This window comes from Nuphar pumila, chromosome 2 (assembly GCF_984573655.1).
Source record: "Nuphar pumila chromosome 2, dmNupPumi1.hap1.1, whole genome shotgun sequence".
In the NCBI taxonomy this organism is placed as follows: Eukaryota; Viridiplantae; Streptophyta; class Magnoliopsida; order Nymphaeales; family Nymphaeaceae; genus Nuphar; species Nuphar pumila.
In genome coordinates, this window is record NC_143250.1 from 148718918 (window position 1) to 148739250 (window position 20333).

Consider the following 20333-nt stretch of genomic DNA (forward strand, 5'->3'; position numbering starts at 1 on the left):
AATATCACAACCAATAATTAGGTAATGACTGATCGCTGCTTGATTCAATATTATCTTAGAGCAAATATAGAAGCAAGCCAAACTCGAGAGCTCGTATCTAAGAAAAAGGTTACGAATTGTGATCTCATACACTGAATGGCTACTTTTCTTTCACCAAAATGCAATCGAAATCATATTAGGAAAAAAAACACATGCACAGATTCTTACGACAAAGAATGAGGAAACTTGTGACATTATGGAATGTCACTATCTTAAATTAGCATGTTACATTTTCCATTGAAAAGATGGCTGCCCTACAAAGACAATTACATTACATTTGCATGCAATTATTCCATTTGTACATTGGACATATGGTATAAGGCTACATGCCCATCACTCTAGTAGAGAGTTCTGCCTCAACTTCCCCTTCACCCTCCGTTCCCTCGGCAGAAACCTGCTACAAGGTCACGACAGCAAAGCCTCAGAAAAGAAGTATCAGATTGAATAAATTTGAAACGTATCACCGACCAAGACATAAGCCAACTTAAGGAAGCAAACTCTACATCCACATACATTTGCTGGCACAAACTTTGGGTTGGATAATTATACAACAAAGCAACCAGCGGTCTCATGACTAGGTCAGTCATATGTGGAGCAAAAATTTAGCTGTCAACATTTCAGAAGGCAGAAACAAAAAAGGCCCAATCAACTAATCAACATTCTAACTGATTTAGGCACAACAGCACATCATGGATGTATGTATTCATATGTTCAACGTTGGGACTGCAGACTGCTCAATAAACCAAGCTGCCATAGCTCAGCATAGTTTGGCTTGGTAACAACTTCATTCTGGCTAGTACAGAAGCTTGCATTCATCTTGATATGAGCTTGTTATGTTTAATGAGTTGAGCACGAACAAGAGCTGACCTGGCTCTGATAATCGCTGGTAAGCTCATAAGGACAAGAATGTGCAATTTGTTAAGATTGTGTACCCAATATATATATATATATATATATATATATATATATATATATATATATATATATATATATATATATATATATAACCCGAAATACCCATACTGTCATTTCCTTTTGTAATAGGGGTCAGTCCACTAGGGGCTGAGTTGTAATTTCTTTATTTTATATTTTTCTTTTTGTTTTTTATGAAGTTTGTAACATGTGACTGATTGGGACAGCCCAACTAGTCCTTGGGCTAGTCCCAATGGTCATATTTATGACCGTTGGGGGCTAGCCCAACAACTAGTTGGGCTGCCCCCTTTGCCCCTTGTGTTTATAAATAGGGATCTCCCTATTGTGTTTCTTAATGCTTTTCTAAGCATTTGTTAATGAAAGATATATTAGATTTTTACTTTGTGAGTTGTTGGTGCATTGTGTGAATTTTTTTTTGTCCATAAGTGACCATGACTGTGTTGGTATCTCATTGTTAGCCCTTGTGGCACTCTTTTGAGATTTTGTTGGTTTCATTACATGGTATCAAAGCCATCGGTTAAGGATCATGTTCGTGCGGACGTGAGAACACGGATCATGTGATCATGCGCTCGTGGTGTCCAAAGAGTACTTTGCTTCAATTCTCTCTCTCTCTCTCTCTCTCTCTCTCTCTCTCTCTCTCTATCTCTCTATATATATATATATATATATATATATATATATATATATATATATATTTGTAAAAATGGAGGATGAACGAGAAGTTATCTTCATTCCCGTGAAACTCCATGATACAAACTATGTGATGTGGTCATCTATAGTAAAACACAAAATATGAAAAAAAAAGGTCTATGGGGTTCGGTTGATGGCATCGAAAGAGAACCTAAGTTTGTGCTTACCAAGATCGAAAATGGCAAAGAAATAGCGCTTCAATAAGAAAAAATGTCTAAAGTTGTTGCCGAATATGAAAAAAGGTGGAGAGTGGGGGATGGATCATTCCAAGATAATTGAATGGCTCATCAATAGTGTCGACATCAAGAAGTGCTCAAGTTTGACAAAGTTTGATTTTGCTAGTGATGCATGAAAGTATCTTAAGGATATGTATTGTCTAAAAGACATAGCTCATGTATATAATGTGCAAAATAATGTTAGAACTATGACCCAAGAAGAAATGCTCTTTCTTTTCTTTGGCATGAATTGACTCTTTTAGAGCCTAAGTGGCATTGTCCTCTAGACGTAGCACTCCTTGAAAATCAAATTAAGGCGGAGCATTTCTACCAATTTGTCTATGAGCTTAGACCTGAATTTGAAGGGACCAAATCGATTCTCCTTCATAGAGGTGTTCCCACCATAGTTGAAACTTTATAAAAATTGACTATGGAAGAGAATAGGTTGAAGAAACCCTCTTTTACAAAAAATGAAAATTATGTGCTTGCCATGGCAAGGCTCGGAAGTAACACAAGAGCTTATAAACCTTATCACTTTGGAAGAAGTTTGAATGACTATGGTAGAAGTTGAAATGATTATGTAAGGAGCTCAAATGACTATGGAAGGAGCTCAAATGACTATGAATACAAGAGTGGTAAATTAATATGTTTTGCAATGAACCAGGTCACATTAAGCTATATTGCCCAAAGAGAAGAAGAGAAGATCAAAGAGATGGAAAGAAAGTTGCCTCTATGGGGTCATCTAGCGAAAAAGGGTGATGTAGATGAAGGCTCAAAAAATGTGTCTCTTTGTCAACTCATGGAAGTCCTTTAACCATTATTCAAGGCTCATGCCTCTTCTCTCTAGTGTGGCCGTCTCTATATGCGTGGACCCCATTAAGACTTTGTGGATTCTTGATTTCGGTGCCTCTTTTCATATGACTTCTAATGAATTATCTGAATGTCGTATTAACTCCAATGATTCTTATGTTTCAACCGCCGATAGAACCTCTTTAAAAATTCAAAGCTTTGGTACTTTAAAAAAATCTTCTAAAAATAGCCAGAAATTTTATGTTCCAAACATTAGAGTAGTACATAAACTAAATCTAAATCTCCTATCCATTTCTCAAGTCACCGAACATGGATGTAGAGTCACTTTTTCATCAAGTGGTTGCTTAGTGCAGGATCATCGGTCTGAGAAGCCGATCGAGCGAGGCCATAGAAGAGGGGACCTCTACTACATGGACAACTTAAAACTTTCAAATCAAGTTTTTTGTAATTTTGTTGAAAAGAAAAACATTGAAAAATAGCATAGAAGATTAAGACATCCAAGCATGTCAAAATTGTATTTATTTTCCTTTCTTGAAAATTGTATTGAAAAGGAATTGGTTTGTGAAGATTGCATTCTCGAAAAAATGAATCTTTACCACTTGGACCTAGTCATTTTGTTTGTAAAGAACTATTTGAGTTAATCCATTTGGATGTATGGGGACCCGCTCCAATTATGTCTAATGGAGGTGTATCTTATTATATTATATTTGTTAATCACTATAGTAGGCACACATAGATTTATTTCCTTAGACTCAACTAATATGATGTATTTGATTGCTTTAAAATTTTTCATAGTTATGTCAAAAATCAATTTAAAGTTTCTATCAAAATCTTTATATTTGATTTTAGAGGTGAGTTTTTATCAAATGATTTCAAAAAATACCTTGATAAACAAGGGATTGTTCATCAAAGATCTTGCCCGTATACACCACAACAAAATGGGTTGACAAAAAAAAACATCGGCATATGATTGAAACTACTAGAACTCTTCTTATATCCAAAAATGTTTCAAGAGGTTTTGGGTCAAAGTCGTTCTTACAACGGTCTATTTAATTAATAGAATGTCATCAATTATTCTTGAAAACATTTCTCCTATTGAAAGATTATTCAAAATGCCTCCGGATTATAAAAGATTAAAAATCCTTGGTTGTAAATGTTGTGTCATTTCTAACAAAAATGATAAGCTTTTCGCTAAAGTCATCCCTTGTGTTTTATTAGGCTATACCGAAAACCAAAAAAGATATAGGTGTTATGATATTGAAAAAGACAAACTTTATGTTTCAAGAAATGTGGCCTTTCTTGAAAAGGAAAATGGATTTGAAAAAATTGTGCCTAAGGAACCTTATAAATACTCATTTTTACTTGATTTAGCTAAAATGAATGTTGATGATATGGATGGGCATGACCAAAAATATTGTTAATGAATGACAATGATGTTCAAGATGTGCATGAGAGTGACTATGATGACACAAGATACCTCTATTGATATAGTTGAATCTAACAATGAAGTGCAAATCTATTCTCGACGAACTCAAGATCATCCCCCATGTGCACTAGAAAGGTATTCCCAAAGTTAAGACATAGATCAGCCCAGTGTTAGGAGATCTACAAGATTGTCTAAAGCACCTAGTAGGTTTGTATCGTATGAATCATTTGAACCTAACTATAGAGTTTGTTTTATAATCATTCACTCTTATATCGAACTTTCTTCATATAATGAGGCTAAAAATTATCAACAATGGATTAGAACCATGAGCAATGAATTAAAAGCTCTAAAAAATGCAAAAACTTGGAAAATTCAAACTTTACCCAAGGGAAAGAAAGTCATAGGATGTAATAGGGTTTACAAAGTTAAAACCAAAAGTGATGGACCCTTAGAGAAATATAATACTAGACTTGTAACTAAAGGATATAGTCAAGAATATGGTATAGACTATGAAGAAACATTCGCTCTCATTGCTCGTATGACTACTGTTAGAACTCTCATCTCTATAGCTTCAATTAAAAAATGAGTTATTTTTCAAATGGATGTTAAAAATTTCTTCTTAAATGGTAACTTAAATGAAGAAGTTTATATGGAATCACCTCAAGGTTTAGGATTGGCATATGAAAAAGTTATTCGTTTGAGAAAAGCTTTGTATGGTCTAAAGCAAGCTCCTAAGGCTTGATATGATTGATTTAACACCGTGATAATTCCACTAGGTTTTAAATCTTGTTATGCTGACAGTGCATTGTCTGTTAAGTCTTCTAATGTAAGTATAGTTTTTTTGTTGCTCTATGTGGATGATATGATTATCACAAGAGGTGATAAGCAGGGAGTTAGTCATCTCAAAGATGTTCTCAAATCCAACTTTGATATGACAAATCTTGATTTTTTACGTTATTTTCTGGGTATTGAAGTTGCATATTCACCTCGTGGTTATTTTTTGTCTCAGACTAAGTACGTTATCAAGATAATAAAGTCATTCGGGTTCTCTTATGAGAAAAGAATTGATACTCCAAAGGTCATCAATGTAAAGATGAAGATGATAGAGAACCTTTGAAGGACCCAACTCTATATAGACAAATGATTGGAGCTATATCTTATCTCTCTATTACTCATCTTGATATTTCTCATGTCATTCATTCTGTTAGCCAATTTCAGCATGCTCCTACTACAGTACATATGAGTGTTGTAATGAGAATCATCAGATATATTAAAAACTCTATAAATTATGGTTTATTTTTTCATCTTCTTCTCCATTAAAAGTTATTGCATATTCAGATTATAATTGAGGGAAAGATGTGAATGATAAATGCTCAACCACCAGTTCTTGTATTTTTTAGGTGGTTTTTTAATTTCATGGAGATGCAAGAAACAACAAAAAGTGTCTCTTTCTTCCATAGAAGTAAAGTAATGTGCCATGAAAACAACCACTTTTGAATTAATATGGTTGAAACAGTTGTTAGAAGACTTGGGAGTTCACATTGCAGAATCCTCAAGATTATGTTGTGACAACAAGAGCGCAATATACATAGCAAGCAATCATACATTCTATGAAAGGACCAAGCATTGAAATGAATTACCATTACGTTTATGAGAATTTCTGAAGAAGACCATCACGTTGCCATATGTACTATCTGAGTATCAATTGGCAGACTTTTTCACCAAAGCGCTCCCATCACCCAGATTTCACTTCCTCCTTGACAAACTCTCGGTTGTTGCACCGTGAGTTTGACGGGGTGTTAAGATTGTGTACCCAATATATATATATATATATATATATATATATATATATATATATATATATATATATATATATATATATATATATATGTGTGTGTGTGTGTGTGTGTGTGTGTGTGTGTGTGTGTGCACGCACGCGCACGCGAGTGTGTGTGTGTGTGTTATTATATATATTTATTTGTATGTAAACTGAAATACCCATCACGGGTACTTCGGTTATTTCCTTTTGTAATAGGGGTCAGTCCACTAGGGGCTGAATTGTATTTCTTTATTTTATTTTTTGTTTTTGTTTTTGTTTTTTATGAAGTTTGTAACATGGGACAGCCCAACTAGTCGTTGGGCTAGACCCAACTATCATATTTATGACCGTTGGGGGCTAAGCCCAGCTCCTAGTTGGGCTGCCCCCTTTGCCCCTTGTTGTGCTTATAAATAAGGATATCCCTATTGTGTTTCTTAATGCTTTTCTAAGCATTTGTTAATGAAAGATCTATTATATTTTTTGCTTTGTGAGTTGTTTGTGTGTATTTTCATTGTGTGAATTCTTTTGGTCCGCAAGTGACCACTATTGTATTGGTATCTCATTGTAGCCTTTGTCGCCCTTTTTGAGATTTTGTTGGTTTCATTACAAAATTGGTTGCTAGGAATAACCTGCTGGAAAACATCTTTTTTCAATTAAATCATCCCGGACTTTCCTCTCTTTCATGATGAGTCAGCTCGAGCTTCGAACAGTATGAGCACAGATGCAGGATGAAGCTCATATTGAGCAACCGAGCTTGAACAAGGAAAGCTCAAGCCATTCAGCTTGTTTAGCAGCCATAACGCTTGCTATGATTTGAGAAAGAAAAGGGTGTTCTGAAATGTACTGCAAATTCTAATTAATATTCAACCAATATGTTCAGCAAAGCATCACTGACAATAAGAATCATAACCTCTCTACATATGCCTAAGTCACTCTCCTGTTATTTGACGGATCATAGTGTACAGCATAGCATCACTGACAATAAGTTTACTCGTTGACAAATTGTAACGTAAAAGGAAGTTCCACTTACCACAGAACCCTTCTCCTTCTGTTTCCGTTGGGCAAGGTAGATTTCCAACGCACCATCTCCACGCAGAATTTTGGCACCACATCCTGGAGAATCTACTGATCCAATAGCCTCCTCATCAACAACCACTGCATCGACTCTGTCATTTCCAGTTTTGACATCTGGAATCTGAGAAAATAAATGAAAAACATCACTTGGACACTGCATATCAGGCTGAAGTATCAATATGATTCTAAAACAGACATTTCTGTCATCTATGGTATGGCAGGAAATAGAACCAATCTTTTTTTCAGTGAGCTCTGAAAAGATAAAAGACAAGATGACAAGAGCAATGGCACCAACAGAAAGCATCAACACAAGCATCCAGACCTCATACATAGCTTCAGTCAAAAGGTTCTCCAATATAGATCGCAAACCTCGAGCACCAGTATTTTTGGCAAATGCTTTCTTTGCAATAAGCCTTAGTGCTTCATCTGTGAAATGTAGCTTAACCTGAAAGATTGATGTGGCATAAAGTCATGACTTATTTTAGAATCTGGACCAAAACTCATGATAAACATTGACATGAAACAACAGGAGACTTTCTAAAGCATAATCTTAGCCAAAAAATCAGTAGAATTGAAGTGCTTACATCATTCATGCTAAACATTTTCTTGTATTGCTTCCCAAGAGCGTTCCTTGGCTCAGTAAGGACCTAAAATAGAGGACAATAGTACTAGCATGTATTAATTTTAAGAAATGAAAGGCCACAATAAAGCCAAGGTCCAACAAGCACCACACAACATAAACAGTAAAATGTATCATGTTCAGTCATGTCCACACAGATAACAGGATTATTTCTAACTATTATATTTGTCATGCAATTCCACAACGGATGCACAACATGAAGAGTAAAATGTATCATGTTCGGTTATATCCACACAAATAACAGGACTATGTGCTACCATTCAATCTTTAAGCCTGTCAACAAATATATAAGCATAAACAAAGCAACCTATCATAATACACTAGAATATGTCAAACTGTTCTCTGTGACAGAAACAAGAAAATACATGCTATTTATTACATTCTGCACACACCAATTCCTTACAACTAACAATTATGCATACTATATGCATAAATCAAAACTAGATTTAACTCCTTTAAAAAAAACTAGATTTAACTGAAAACAAACAGATTTTGATATTAAAGAACAATTGACTAAAGAAAATCAAGGGAGAAACAGAAAAACGATTAGTAGAAGCTACCTGAACAAGTTGGTCCTTGTTCAGAGCTGATAAGCTAACAAGAATTGGAAAACGCCCGATAAATTCTGGTATAAGACCATACGCAATGAGATCACCACTTTCAACCTGCGCATGGTAGCTATGAGCTTCAGGGTGACTTCAAAAGTTTGGATTCAAACCAAAACTAAAAAAACAAGTGATTGCCCAAGAAGCCAGCAATTTAACTTCAACAGATTTGGCAGCAAACAAGTTATGCTTACCGATTCTAGCAACGATGACGTCACTGCAGCATTTGTGAGCCCACCTGTCCTCATGTTTGCGCGTATTGGGGCTCCAAAGCCAATGGAAGAATCTTGCCGTCTGAGAGAGAGAAAAAGAGACTAAAGTTGAAAGGATGTAAGTTGCATCATAATAAGACGTCGACTTGCTACTTCCCCACCTTTCTGAAATGGTTTTCTCCAAGTCGACAAAAGCACCTCCACATATGAAGAGTATGTCCTTAGTATTGATCTGTCATGCAATGCAAGTTAGCAAGTTAAAAATATAAAGATACACAAGCTCTGCATGCTAATGATACTTTTTAAAATAGGACAACATAACCATTTAGAAAAGATAGCAACAGGATTTGACACAGTAATTTCGGGTACACACACCCATGCATGCAGACAGAGAAACGAATACATATGATATAACACTCAGAGAATTACAGAATACTTTTGGGTAGACACATGTAAGCATTCACATACACGACATATGTATCTGTTGTCACTATGGTCTTTGAGGCACTAGCTTGCTCTCATACCTTTTTTTTACTCTGAAGCCTCATTTTACGGTCCTAATATTGATAGCATATAACACAGAAAATTACACTGAGAAACCTAGTCATGCCTGTGGAGTTGCTAAAACTTACTAGAGCTGCTCCTATCTCTTGCTACTAAGAACACACAAATAAGATGTAGGGCATGCCTGAATGCTGTCACCGCGAGGATGTTTCCGAGCCCCTTTTTCTGGAACATTCACAACCTGGTGAAAAATAGGCAGAAGATTTTAAAATACAGTATTGCATATTGAAGTTATGATTCTTTTCAAGTCATCTTCTCCCATAAATGGGCAAATAGAAGTTTCATACAGCTATAAGCCAAATGAAAAGTTGAAGCAAGTATAATGTAGCATTGAACAAACATGTTTCTTTCACCAAATATAGGCAGTCATCGATGCAATGTTCACATGCTAAGAAACATATACTTGCCAACAACAGACAGAGCCCATAAAACCCAAACAGAGAACCCCAAAACCTGCACTCCCCAAGAAAAACCTGACTAGCATCGTATGGAATTTTTGATTGACCATGGTCTGCTGATAGTGTGGACCATTGATGTCTGTCAAAAAATGCCACTCCCTTCAACAGTTTTATCGTGAAATTTGGGCAGCATGCTGTGGCAATTTTCTTAGGATTCCATGGTGTAAAGGCATTTTTTCCTTTGTAAAGTGCTAGATTAATTTTGCCATTATCCCTTCTGCTTGGCCACCCAACTACATCAAGATTTGATGTTTTGAACTTTCAATTTGCATCTGTCAATATTGGGTCTAGCATGTGCTATGCCTATGCACTACCAGATTCACAAGTGTTAATTGAAACAGGAGTTTTTCAGCAGCAGTCAAATTTCCTATGGCCGATATTGCATTACTTCACGTCTACCTATGTCGTCTGAGCCTGGCTCCAAAATCAATGGCACTTCCACCCCCATTCACTGCAACCTTCTCATTGAGAGAGGGGGTTAGGAGAACAAAAGGTTAGAGAAAACTTGGGTGTTAGGGAAAATAAGTGTAGAACGAAGGGATGGGGTAGATGGTCATTTTCCACAAAATCTGACCATGGTTAACTTGGCGCCATTCTAACAGAAGGGCTATTTTGCACCAACGGTGAAAAAAGCAGGGACTGATTTGCAAAATGGCATAAGGCAGGGACTGTTTTGCAAAAAAACCCAAGAAAGAAACAGCTAAAATAGATATAGAGAAATAGGGTTGGACATTGGCATAGTGATGTAGACATGACCCAACTACGGGAGGTCGGTCTCACGAATACACGTACACGTCAAGTGTACGATGGGGAAGAGATTAAACCTAAATGAAAAAAATGACTTTTTAAAACTAATTTTGTTGTTTTTCGAAAATAAAACAAACAAACTATATATATATATATATATATATATATATATATATATATATATATATATATATATATACAAACAATGTAACTGGTTCTCAATGACGAACAATGTCGCCACTCACGTCAATACGAATGCAACCACAAAGAGCGCAATGACAACAAACAGCCACTATCGAGATTGATGCTAGGTGTTTCACAAATAGAAAATACTGGTAAGTCTAACACCCTTTTCAGTCTGGAATTAAAAATTCAGGAAAGAAAACAGATTGAAGACCCACAGTTCAGCGTGTCTGGAGTCTGGACTGATGAGTTTGGACAATCACCCCACTATAGGATGAGTCTCATAGAGTATGAGGAACTGCGTAGGCAAGTAAAAGAGTTATTAGAAAATGGACATGTTAGGGAAAGAAAACTGGTACTTGGAGGATGTGCATAGATAGTCGTGTCATCAACAAGATCACTGTCAAGTATAGGTTTCTCATCCCTAGGCTAGATGACCTATTGAACCAGTTAACAGGGTCAAAAAAAAAATTCTAAGCTAGATTTGAGGAGTGGGTATCATCAGATTAGATTAGGCTTGGAGATGAGTGGAAGACTACGTTCAAGACTCGTGATGGTTTGTATGAGTGGCCTGTGATGCCCTTTGGGTTATCCAATGCCCCTTCCACTTTTATGTGAATCATGAACCAAATTTTTAGGCTCTACATAGGAAAAATTTTAGTAGTATATTTTGATGACATACTCATTTATAGCACGAGTGAGCACAAACATTTACATCATTTGAGGTTAGTCTTTGATGTGCTTAGGCGCAAACATTTCTATGCATCATTTGATAAATGCACGTTCTTAGCTACTGAGGTATTAATCTTAAGATATGACGTGTCCATGAACGGTATTTCCGTTGACCCTTCAAAGGTAGAGTCCATTAGAGATTGGTCAGTGCCAAACTCTATTACTGTTGTTAAGAGTTTTCATGGGTTAGCATCATTTTATAGGATGTTCATACAAGTAGTATTGTTGCTCTATTAACCGATTGCATAAAGGGAAAACTTCTCAAAAATCTTAAGTTAGCTCAATTATGTTCTACTTTTGTCCTAGCTTTACTAAGTTTTGAGCTTGCTTTTGAGTTGTCTTGTAAAGCATCCTGTGTTGGTATAAGTGCGGTTTTGAGTAAAGAAGGCAAACCCATTGCCTACTTTAGTGAGAAACTTAATGAAATCAAGCTAAAATATATCACCTATGATAAAGAATTCTATATCATTGTTGGAGTCTTAATGCATTAGAGGCATTATCTCGTACATAAGAAATTTATTTTTCATATTGACCATGAAGCATTGAAATACATAAATGGTCAACATAAACTGAATGCACGTAGAGCTATGTCACATAGGTGTGGGTGTGGGTGTGGGTGCGGGTGCGGGTGCGATGATGCAGCACTTTAAAAAACTTGGGTGCGGAGGTGTGGGAGGGTAACAACAACAACAACTACGCCTTCATCCCAAAATAATCGGGGTTGGCGATATGAACCAAAAAAGAAAATCATTCTGGGTCCTCCACATGAATCCTTCTCCTCCAATCATTTCTATCCAATGCCATGTCCTCGGTGAGGTTCAAAGCATTCATATCCTTTCCTATCATCTCCATCCAAGTCTTCTTAGGCCTACCCCGACCTCTTTTAACTAATATATTTTGTCATTTCTCCATCCTTCTAACTGGAGCATCATTAGGCCTTCGTCGAATATGCCCAAACCACCGTAAACGATTTTGTCTCATCTTATTTTCAATGGATGCAACGCCTAACTTCTTATGTATCTCCTCGTTTCAAATCTTATCTTTTATTGTATTTCCACACATCCATCGAAGCATACGCATCTCAGCTACACTCATTTTTTGAATATGATGTCTCTTTGCAGCCCAACATTCCGTACCATATAATAAAGCGGGCCTAATTGTCGTCCTATAAAACTTTCCCTTCAACTGCAATGGCATTCTACGATCGCACAACACTCCAGTTGCACTTTTTCATTTCATCCACCCAACCTTTATCCTATGGTTTACCTCTCCATCAATTTCTCCATCCTTTTAAATGATAGATCCCAAATATTTGAAATAGTCATCCACCGATATTTCTTGCTCGCCAAGCTTCACTACACTCTCATCACTACGGCGTTGCTTACTAAACCGACATTCCATATATTTTGTCTTACTCTTACTCAATGTAAAACCTCTTGCTTCCAATGTCTGTCTCCATAATTCTAACTTAGCATTAACCCCATCTCTAGACTCATCAATCAAAACAATATCATCAGCAAACAACATACACCAGGGCACATTTTCTTGAATTGTTTTCATAAGCTCATCCATCACTATAGCAAATAGGAAAGGGCTTAATGTAGATCCTTGCTATAACCCAACTGTTATAGGAAAATTGTTTGTCACCCCTCCACAAGTGTGGAAGGGTATATATATATATATATATATATATATATATATATATATATATATATATATATATATATATATATATATATATATATATATATATATATATATTTTTAACACCACCCCTTTACCCCTTTTCTACCCCTTCTCGAGGTACCCCATTCTCGAGCCCCGTCCCTCTTTAGCCCTTCTCGAGGTACCCATTATTTTTTTTAATGGGGGGAGGAGGGATCGAGGAAACCCTTATTTTTTTAATAGGGCAGGGGGGCTCAAGGCACCCCTTTGTTTTTTTAATAGGGGGGCTTGAGGTACCCCTTCCCATTCTTGAGGTACTCTCGAGCCCCTTCCTTTTTTTAGTAGACCAAAATGGACTCAGACAAAGTTGACCGAGCCTATTTTAGACAAAAATAACCCTAGGTGCAGGTTGACTGCACCCAAGGTCACATTGACCGCACCGGGTGTGTGATCATCGCAAAATTTTTCCTCTTGTGGTTTCTCTCTCTTCCTTCTCTTTTTCCTTTCTAACCTCTATTTCCTCCTTTTTGAAGGGAGAAAATAAAAGACAAAAAAGAAGAGAGAAGAGAAAAGAAAAGAAAAGAAGATAGAAGAGAAACTCTTTTGCGGGGTCTCACTTGACCTTGATTTGAAAATATTTAGAAAATTACTCGCCTCCGTTTTGAAATATATTGCGGGAAAATGGAGAGATGGGATTCGCTCGTCAGTACGAGGTTCGACCGTTCCTGGCGCCTTTACCAGGGGTAATCAAACCAAGGATCGAATTTATGTCTTTTACTTTACCTAAATATTAATTAAGAATTTATCCTAAGTCTAAATGCACAAAGAATCATGCTTGTGCAATGCAAGGATGTATGCTCTTTTGAAAGATGTTTTGAAAATTTCCAAGTATTCTGAGATGAACTTGATAATGGAGTGAAGAAATGGTTTCTGAATGGTGAAATTTAACTTAGAACTTGAGATAGATCAGAGAAGTTCTAAGTCTTTGAAGTAAATCAGAGTTGAAAGAATAAATCTTGGTTTTGAAAAAGAATGATTTGAAGCTAAAATGAAAGGAAAATGAGTTTTCACAGTCAGGAATGGACTTTGAATTTGGATTTAGGGAAGGAAATGAATATTTGAAATGGAATTTGAATTTCAAATTTGAAATCAGAATGAACTTTGAGAAATCCAAATGGTATTAAAAATAAAAATGGATTTAGGAAGTTCATATGAGATCTGAAAATGGAATTGGATTAGAAAATCCGGACTTGGGAATGAAATTGGATTCTAGATCCTAAGTAGAATTGGATTCAAGATCTGGAATCCAAGATGGAATTGGGTTTTGAATCCTAAAATGGATTTTGGATCTTAAAAAATGGATTTAGGATCTGAAGTCTAAGATCCAAAAGGTGGAATTGGGTTCTGGACCCTAAGATGGATTTTGGATCTGAAGTCTGAGATCCAAAGTGGAAGTTGAATTTTAGATCCTAAATGGATTGTGGATCTGAAGCCTGAAATCCAAAAAGGTGAAGATTATACTTGAAAATCTGGATCCAAGTTGGGATTAAAATCTAACTTTGGATTTGGATTCTGAAAGTCCAAATGGGACTTTTGAAGATGAATCTGGGTTTGAAAACCCAGATTGAATTTAAAATTTAGGAAGAGTCAAGCTTTGAAATTTAGAATCAATCTCAAACTTTGATTTTGAATTTGAAGATAAAAGATAAACTTTGGTTTTGAATTTGAAGGTGAATCAGAAATTTCAAAGTTAATTTGAACTTTGAAATTTCATTTGAATTAGAATTTGAATTTTGGATTTACAAATGAATTTCAAAGTCAAATTGGACTTCGAATTTAAAATTAGAATCTGAAAATGATATTTGAATTTACAAGAGTTGAAATTGATTTGAGAAGTGAGGAAGATATCTGAAGGAAATCACTTGGATTTCTGAAAAAAGAATTTTGAAAATATGATGCAATTCTATCTTAAATGATGAATAAATTTAAAGAATTTTGAAATTGGATTTTGAAAGCCATATTTCATTCTTTAAATGAATGTAAATAAGATTAATGATATAATACACTCCTGACTATGGTCATTGAATGTATTATATAATAATCACATTTAAATTCAAGTGAAGAATAAAACACATTTTTGGTGCTTTTATAGAGTTTAAAATGAAATTAACCCCCAATATACCCTGACTATGGCCATTGGTATATATATTGAATTAATTTTAAATTAAGCTCTGATAAAAGAAGGAGATATTTAAAAATGTGATGATTTTTGAAAAGGATCCAGTGTGGATCCAATGTTATTTCATAAAAGATAAAAATACTAAGTTTTGTTTACATCCTGACTATGACCATTGATGTAAATCGTCAACTTAGGACTAATTACCTCTTACGAAATGGTGCACGTGTCATTCGTGTTTCACCATTGTGAGATTTTGAGAAATAAAGGCAAAAGCATGGAAAATAAGCAATTTATGATATTCACAATGCTCATTCACTCTATCTAAAACAGGAAAATATAAATTCTCATTAAGATCTAACTATTACGATACATGAAATTGAATTTACAACTCCAAATAATGATGTTTTCCACATGTTCCCCTGCAAAACACTTGTTTAGTATGAGAAATAGAAGAAAATTGCATATATCACATGAAGCCAAGACATATATGATGGAAAGATGGAAAATGATATATATATATATATATATATATGTGTGTGTGTGTGTGTATGGATATATCAAGTGGTGAAAATGGAAGGCAGTGGGATTCCTGCAGTAGGGAAAATGATGTGAGACAGCTAATGGATGTGGAGGAAATATAAGGAATAGGGTGAAATGAGGTTACAGCAGGGGATTTTGCTATGACAATACAAGGAAATGATAGGCCGGTAAGGGTGATACTTTAGATGAGGGTGCATCTCAGCTTTACATGGGATGTCCTATGACTGGTGACAGATGAGGGAAGAAGGCCTTGTGAAGGTATGGCAGCTACTGCCGCAGCTATAGTGGATGAGTGGAGGCAGCTAGTGATGATGAAGAAAGAAAAGACAAATGTGAGAAGGATGGTAATGGGTGACAAGGGATGCACATATATGCAGTAACGAATATGGGATGACATTAAGTGTGTCATATAGAATGGTTGTTTGCAGGCAACATGCAAAAAAATGAAGGCATATGGTAAAATAGAATGCCACAAGAGAGGTGTAGTGAACAGTGCAATTGGCAAGGAAAGGAATGGAATGGTTGAGTTGATTTCTTCAGCATGGTTGCACTACCTGGGTGCATACTTTTAGGACATGAATGTACTCATGTGATGAGAGGATCAGGATATGTACAAGGTACAGACAATCCGTAGAAGAGTTATAACTACTGAATTAGGAGTGATGCTAATGTGTGCTACAGCATGGGTGCAAGTGGGTGATAATGATTAGTGTAATGAACTAGTGGATTTATAGTAATGAAATGTGAATACTAAGTACAGCAGGGTGCTAAAAAGAGAGAACTGACCATATATATATATATATAACATGCAAACCTTACCATTAGGAAAAGAAAGAAACTGGTTTTGAAATGACAGAGCACCCAATTTCAATTTGGCAAATTATAGGGTTTTCAATAAATCAGAAATTCTAATTTTGAACCCGCAGGGCATTTGAATGTCTTATCCTATCACATGCTTCACAACGGATTTTAGATTCTGAAGGTGATTTTCACAATTGACCTGCAGATTATGGAGGTTACTGGAAGTTACAAGTACAGGGGGTTATGATGGTGGTGGAGTCCACAGATGCTGTGTATGTACAGTGGGGGGGGTTGAAGGTGAGTATATATTGACTTGATCCATACATCATGTAGAGGTACAGGGCAGGCTAAATGAGGATATGATGTTGGAGACCTACAGCTATATCAATGTCCTGAACATTATAATTCTGCATGTGGGTTCATACAATAGCAAGAGTCAAGATGGTATAACCTGTCACATTCAGGTGATTGCCTCAAAATCCCATGCCCAACATGCACTCCAGATGGTTTGAAACAAAACTTAGCTGGATCAGCAGGGAAGTAAATCTGTCAACTTATCTCCACTATAAATGGTTGGTGCTGATGGTGAACAGCTATTAATGAAAAATGAGGAATACACTGGGAGTATTTCCTGCATATGGGTGTTGTGGAGCACAGAGATGCAGCTATATGCAGGATACAGAATGGCTTATCATGGAGGAGTAAAACGCTGGCCATTGGAGGTATTGTGTTAAAAAAAAAAGTGTGAGATACAAAGTGAAAATGTAGAGACTCTGAAATGGTAATATTTCAGATGGTATATGATAAAAGGAAAATGGCGCTACAGGCAAACAAAACAAAGAAATATATATATATATATATATATATATATATATATATATATAGCAGAGTTTGAGAAGAATAAAACCGAATGATGTAGGTGGCATTAGTGAGCATCCAACGAACTCTCTCGTTTGTTTTGTTTCTCTTTTTTTTTTTAGAACAGCAGCAGCAGCCGAAGATTTTGCTCATCTCAAATTCCATGAAATCTGAAGAACTCCTGTGGAATCTCATCTTGAAGAGTATGTCTTGCTGGAAATGACCTGAACATGGTGTGGTTCTATCTGTTTTTATTCCTCTACCAGCAATAATCGTGCGTCAGAATCTTCTCAACACATGGTGATTCTTATAATTCTGGGTGGATCCTGTATGTGAGCGCAACTACAGGGGCTCCTCTCAGACTAGCTGTGCAATGAACGCAAGTCACTCCACCATTATTGTCCATGACTTTGGACAATTTCCTGACCACAGCTGGAAGCCACAAACGTAGATCAAATGCATCGAAGTCACATATTTCTATGCGATAGTGTTGAATACCATTGAATGATATCAATTCCAAAATATTCAAGATCAGAATTTTGCTGTAGGAAAGAGATTGTGTCCACTCCGATACAGCATAGTTTGCCAATATCTGTATGTCAACGCTGCTCCCATTGCAATTCTGAGAAACCCACTTCTCACGAAATCCTTAAAATGGGAGCTCCTTCTGTGATGAGCGTCCATGCTTTTGAAACTTAACATTATGCTTATGCAATAACAGAGGAATGTAACCAAACTAGAGAAATACTATGAAGGACAAATGGTTGATGCTGTGAATCAAACTGTGGTACCGATGTGCAATACAAAGAAGGAGAAAAAGAAAAAAAATGCATACAGAGAATAGAAATGAGAAATGATGGTACTGCAGTTTAGAAGATAAACAACGATCAAACAAACTGAAATAGAAACTTGAAATGCTATGAAGTGAAATAATTAGGAAATCAACAAGAGATTACCGGTAGGAATCAATACTAATAGGAATAGAAATCAGAAGACAAACAGAAATCAAAACAGAAGAAAGAAATGACTAAGAAGCAAAATATGATTTGAAACAGGAAGCAAAAGCATAGATCAAAACAAGAATCAAATAGAAGCCTAAACGAGTTAAAGTAGAGCATTAAGCAGAGATTGAAAATAAACTACAACAGAAAAAAAAAAACTCAAAGAAAAGGAAATGAATGTAAATAGGAAATTAAGACGTGAATTAAAATCAGAATGGACAGGAAATTGGAAAGGAAAGTAGATGAAATTGACTACAAACTGGAATCGTAAATGAAACAGTGAAAATATAAAAGTAAGATATCGAAAAATATGTTGGAATTAATGATTCCATTGATGTTGCATGGAGGTGGGTGGATATTGCATAAGCAATTCGATACCACCACAGATGCGTAAAGGAGACTGAAAAACAGAAAAAAAAAATTACAGGAGGAAAGAGCACTTACTTGTGGTTGCAGGAGTTCTGGGGAAGAAGCACCGTGAGGGAGGAGTTGATGGCAACTACCGAGGAATAAGTAGAAATTTGATGGTGTGGTAGAAGACGGACCGATGCTGGCTGATGGTGGATGCTCGATGGCATTAATGGATGATCGTGGATTGTAATGGAGAATATGAGAGGGTGAAGTTGGATCCCTCTCCCTTCTGCGTGCTCCCCTTTTAAAGAGCAAAAGGAGGATTCCAGAGAGGGAGGCTGTTGGAGATGGATGACCACTCAGCAGAGAAGAAAGTGATGGATGGTGCGAACGAGAGTGGCCGTTGCAAATTTTCTCAAATTCCCAAGAGGGGCTCCCTTTTCAGGATTTTTCTAAAAAATGGTTTTTTTGGTTTTCAAAAACAGGGGTTTTAAGAGAGGGTTTTTGACAAAGGTTTAAAAGGAAGGTAAACTGTATAGTTTCTGAAATTTTTTGGTTTTTTTGATTTTCTCATTTTTTGTTCTTTTTTTTAATATATTTTTTTATTATTTTTATTATTATTTTTTTAAGACAAAATTCCAAAAAAAACTAAGGATTGTGACTACTTTTCACAAAATTTACAAAAGAAGAGTTTTTCTGAAGAGTCAGGGTTATTTTGGGAAAATCTCTTCAAAAAAATGGGTTTGGACCCAAGTTTTGAGAAAATGTTCGAGTTTTTGAAACTCGAATTGAAAAATACAATGCGATGGACCCAAACGGATGCCGGATGAACTGTCTGAGCTATTTAAAAACTATTTTTGGTATTTTCTGTAATTTTAATTTAAAAATTGGACGAGACTCAGATTTGGATCTTGACAATGGATCTGGATCCGAAATCAAGTCAGATATATAAAATGAATTTAATTTCAGTAAAACTTGAGAAATGAACTGGAATTTAGATTTAAAAGGGACTCGGTTGCTCATAAAATGATATCAAGGGCAAAAAGGGAATATTTAAAAGATTTTGAAAATTTTGAGGTGTTCACAAGGTGCCACACCCGCGTCACGTCACGTCAATGCGAGTGCGGCGGCCTCTATGGCGAGTCCCTATAACATAGGCGTAGAGCTAAATGGGTAGAATATTTGCAAGAGTATAATTTTGTTTTGAAACACAAAACTGGAAAAGATAATGTTGTAGTTGATGCTTTAAGTAGGAAAAGTTCTTTGCTTTCAAACATGAAAATGTTTTTTTGGGGATTTAAAGATTTTGCTTCTTTATATGCTAGTGATAGTTATTTTTCTAAAATTGCGAGTGAAATAAATGAAGCATAGCATGATGATTTTTGTTTAAGAAAAATTTACTTTGCATACCTGATTGTTCTCTTAGATTTAGGCTTATTTCATATTTGTATAATGAAGGTCATTTTGGTAGAGATAAAACCATGAAACTTGTCTCTTCCACATACTTTTGGCCACACACTATGTCACATGGGTGCGGGTGCGGGTGCGGGTGCGGGGATGCGGCACTTTCAAAAAATCCGGGTGCGGGGGTGCGGTAGGGGCAAAAATATAAAAAAAATTTATATATTCATAATAGTTTAACATTTAACAGTTAACATTGTCATAATACCATTCATCATGCATGCAATATATCAACCTAAATATCAAATTATCAATCGAATAAGTAAAGCAATTACATAAATCGACCTAAATATCAATCAAATAAGTAAAGCATAAAAGAACTAAATTAAT

At 35.8% G+C, this 20333-nt stretch overlaps 1 protein-coding gene across 2 annotated transcripts in view; it reads right to left on the bottom strand.

Annotated features, from left to right (window-relative positions):
* Nucleotides 1–216: 216 nt before the first annotated feature.
* Nucleotides 217–20333, bottom strand: part of LOC149847606 (CLP protease regulatory subunit CLPX1, mitochondrial-like) — an 89805-nt gene continuing 69688 nt past the window's right edge. Inside the window, exons 8-15 of one of the 2 annotated variants that reach the window (XM_089997122.1) lie at nt 9152–9208; nt 8625–8695; nt 8446–8545; nt 8207–8311; nt 7591–7653; nt 7329–7451; nt 6963–7127; nt 217–433 (exon numbers count right to left, since the gene is read on the bottom strand). In XM_089997122.1, the coding sequence (XP_089853248.1) occupies nt 362–433; nt 6963–7127; nt 7329–7451; nt 7591–7653; nt 8207–8311; nt 8446–8545; nt 8625–8695; nt 9152–9208 (756 nt within the window). In that variant the 3' untranslated portion in view covers nt 217–361. Of the gene's footprint in view, nt 437–6962; nt 7128–7328; nt 7452–7590; nt 7654–8206; nt 8312–8445; nt 8546–8624; nt 8696–9151; nt 9209–20333 lie in introns of both variants that reach the window. The other variant, XM_089997121.1, reaches the window with a different exon arrangement.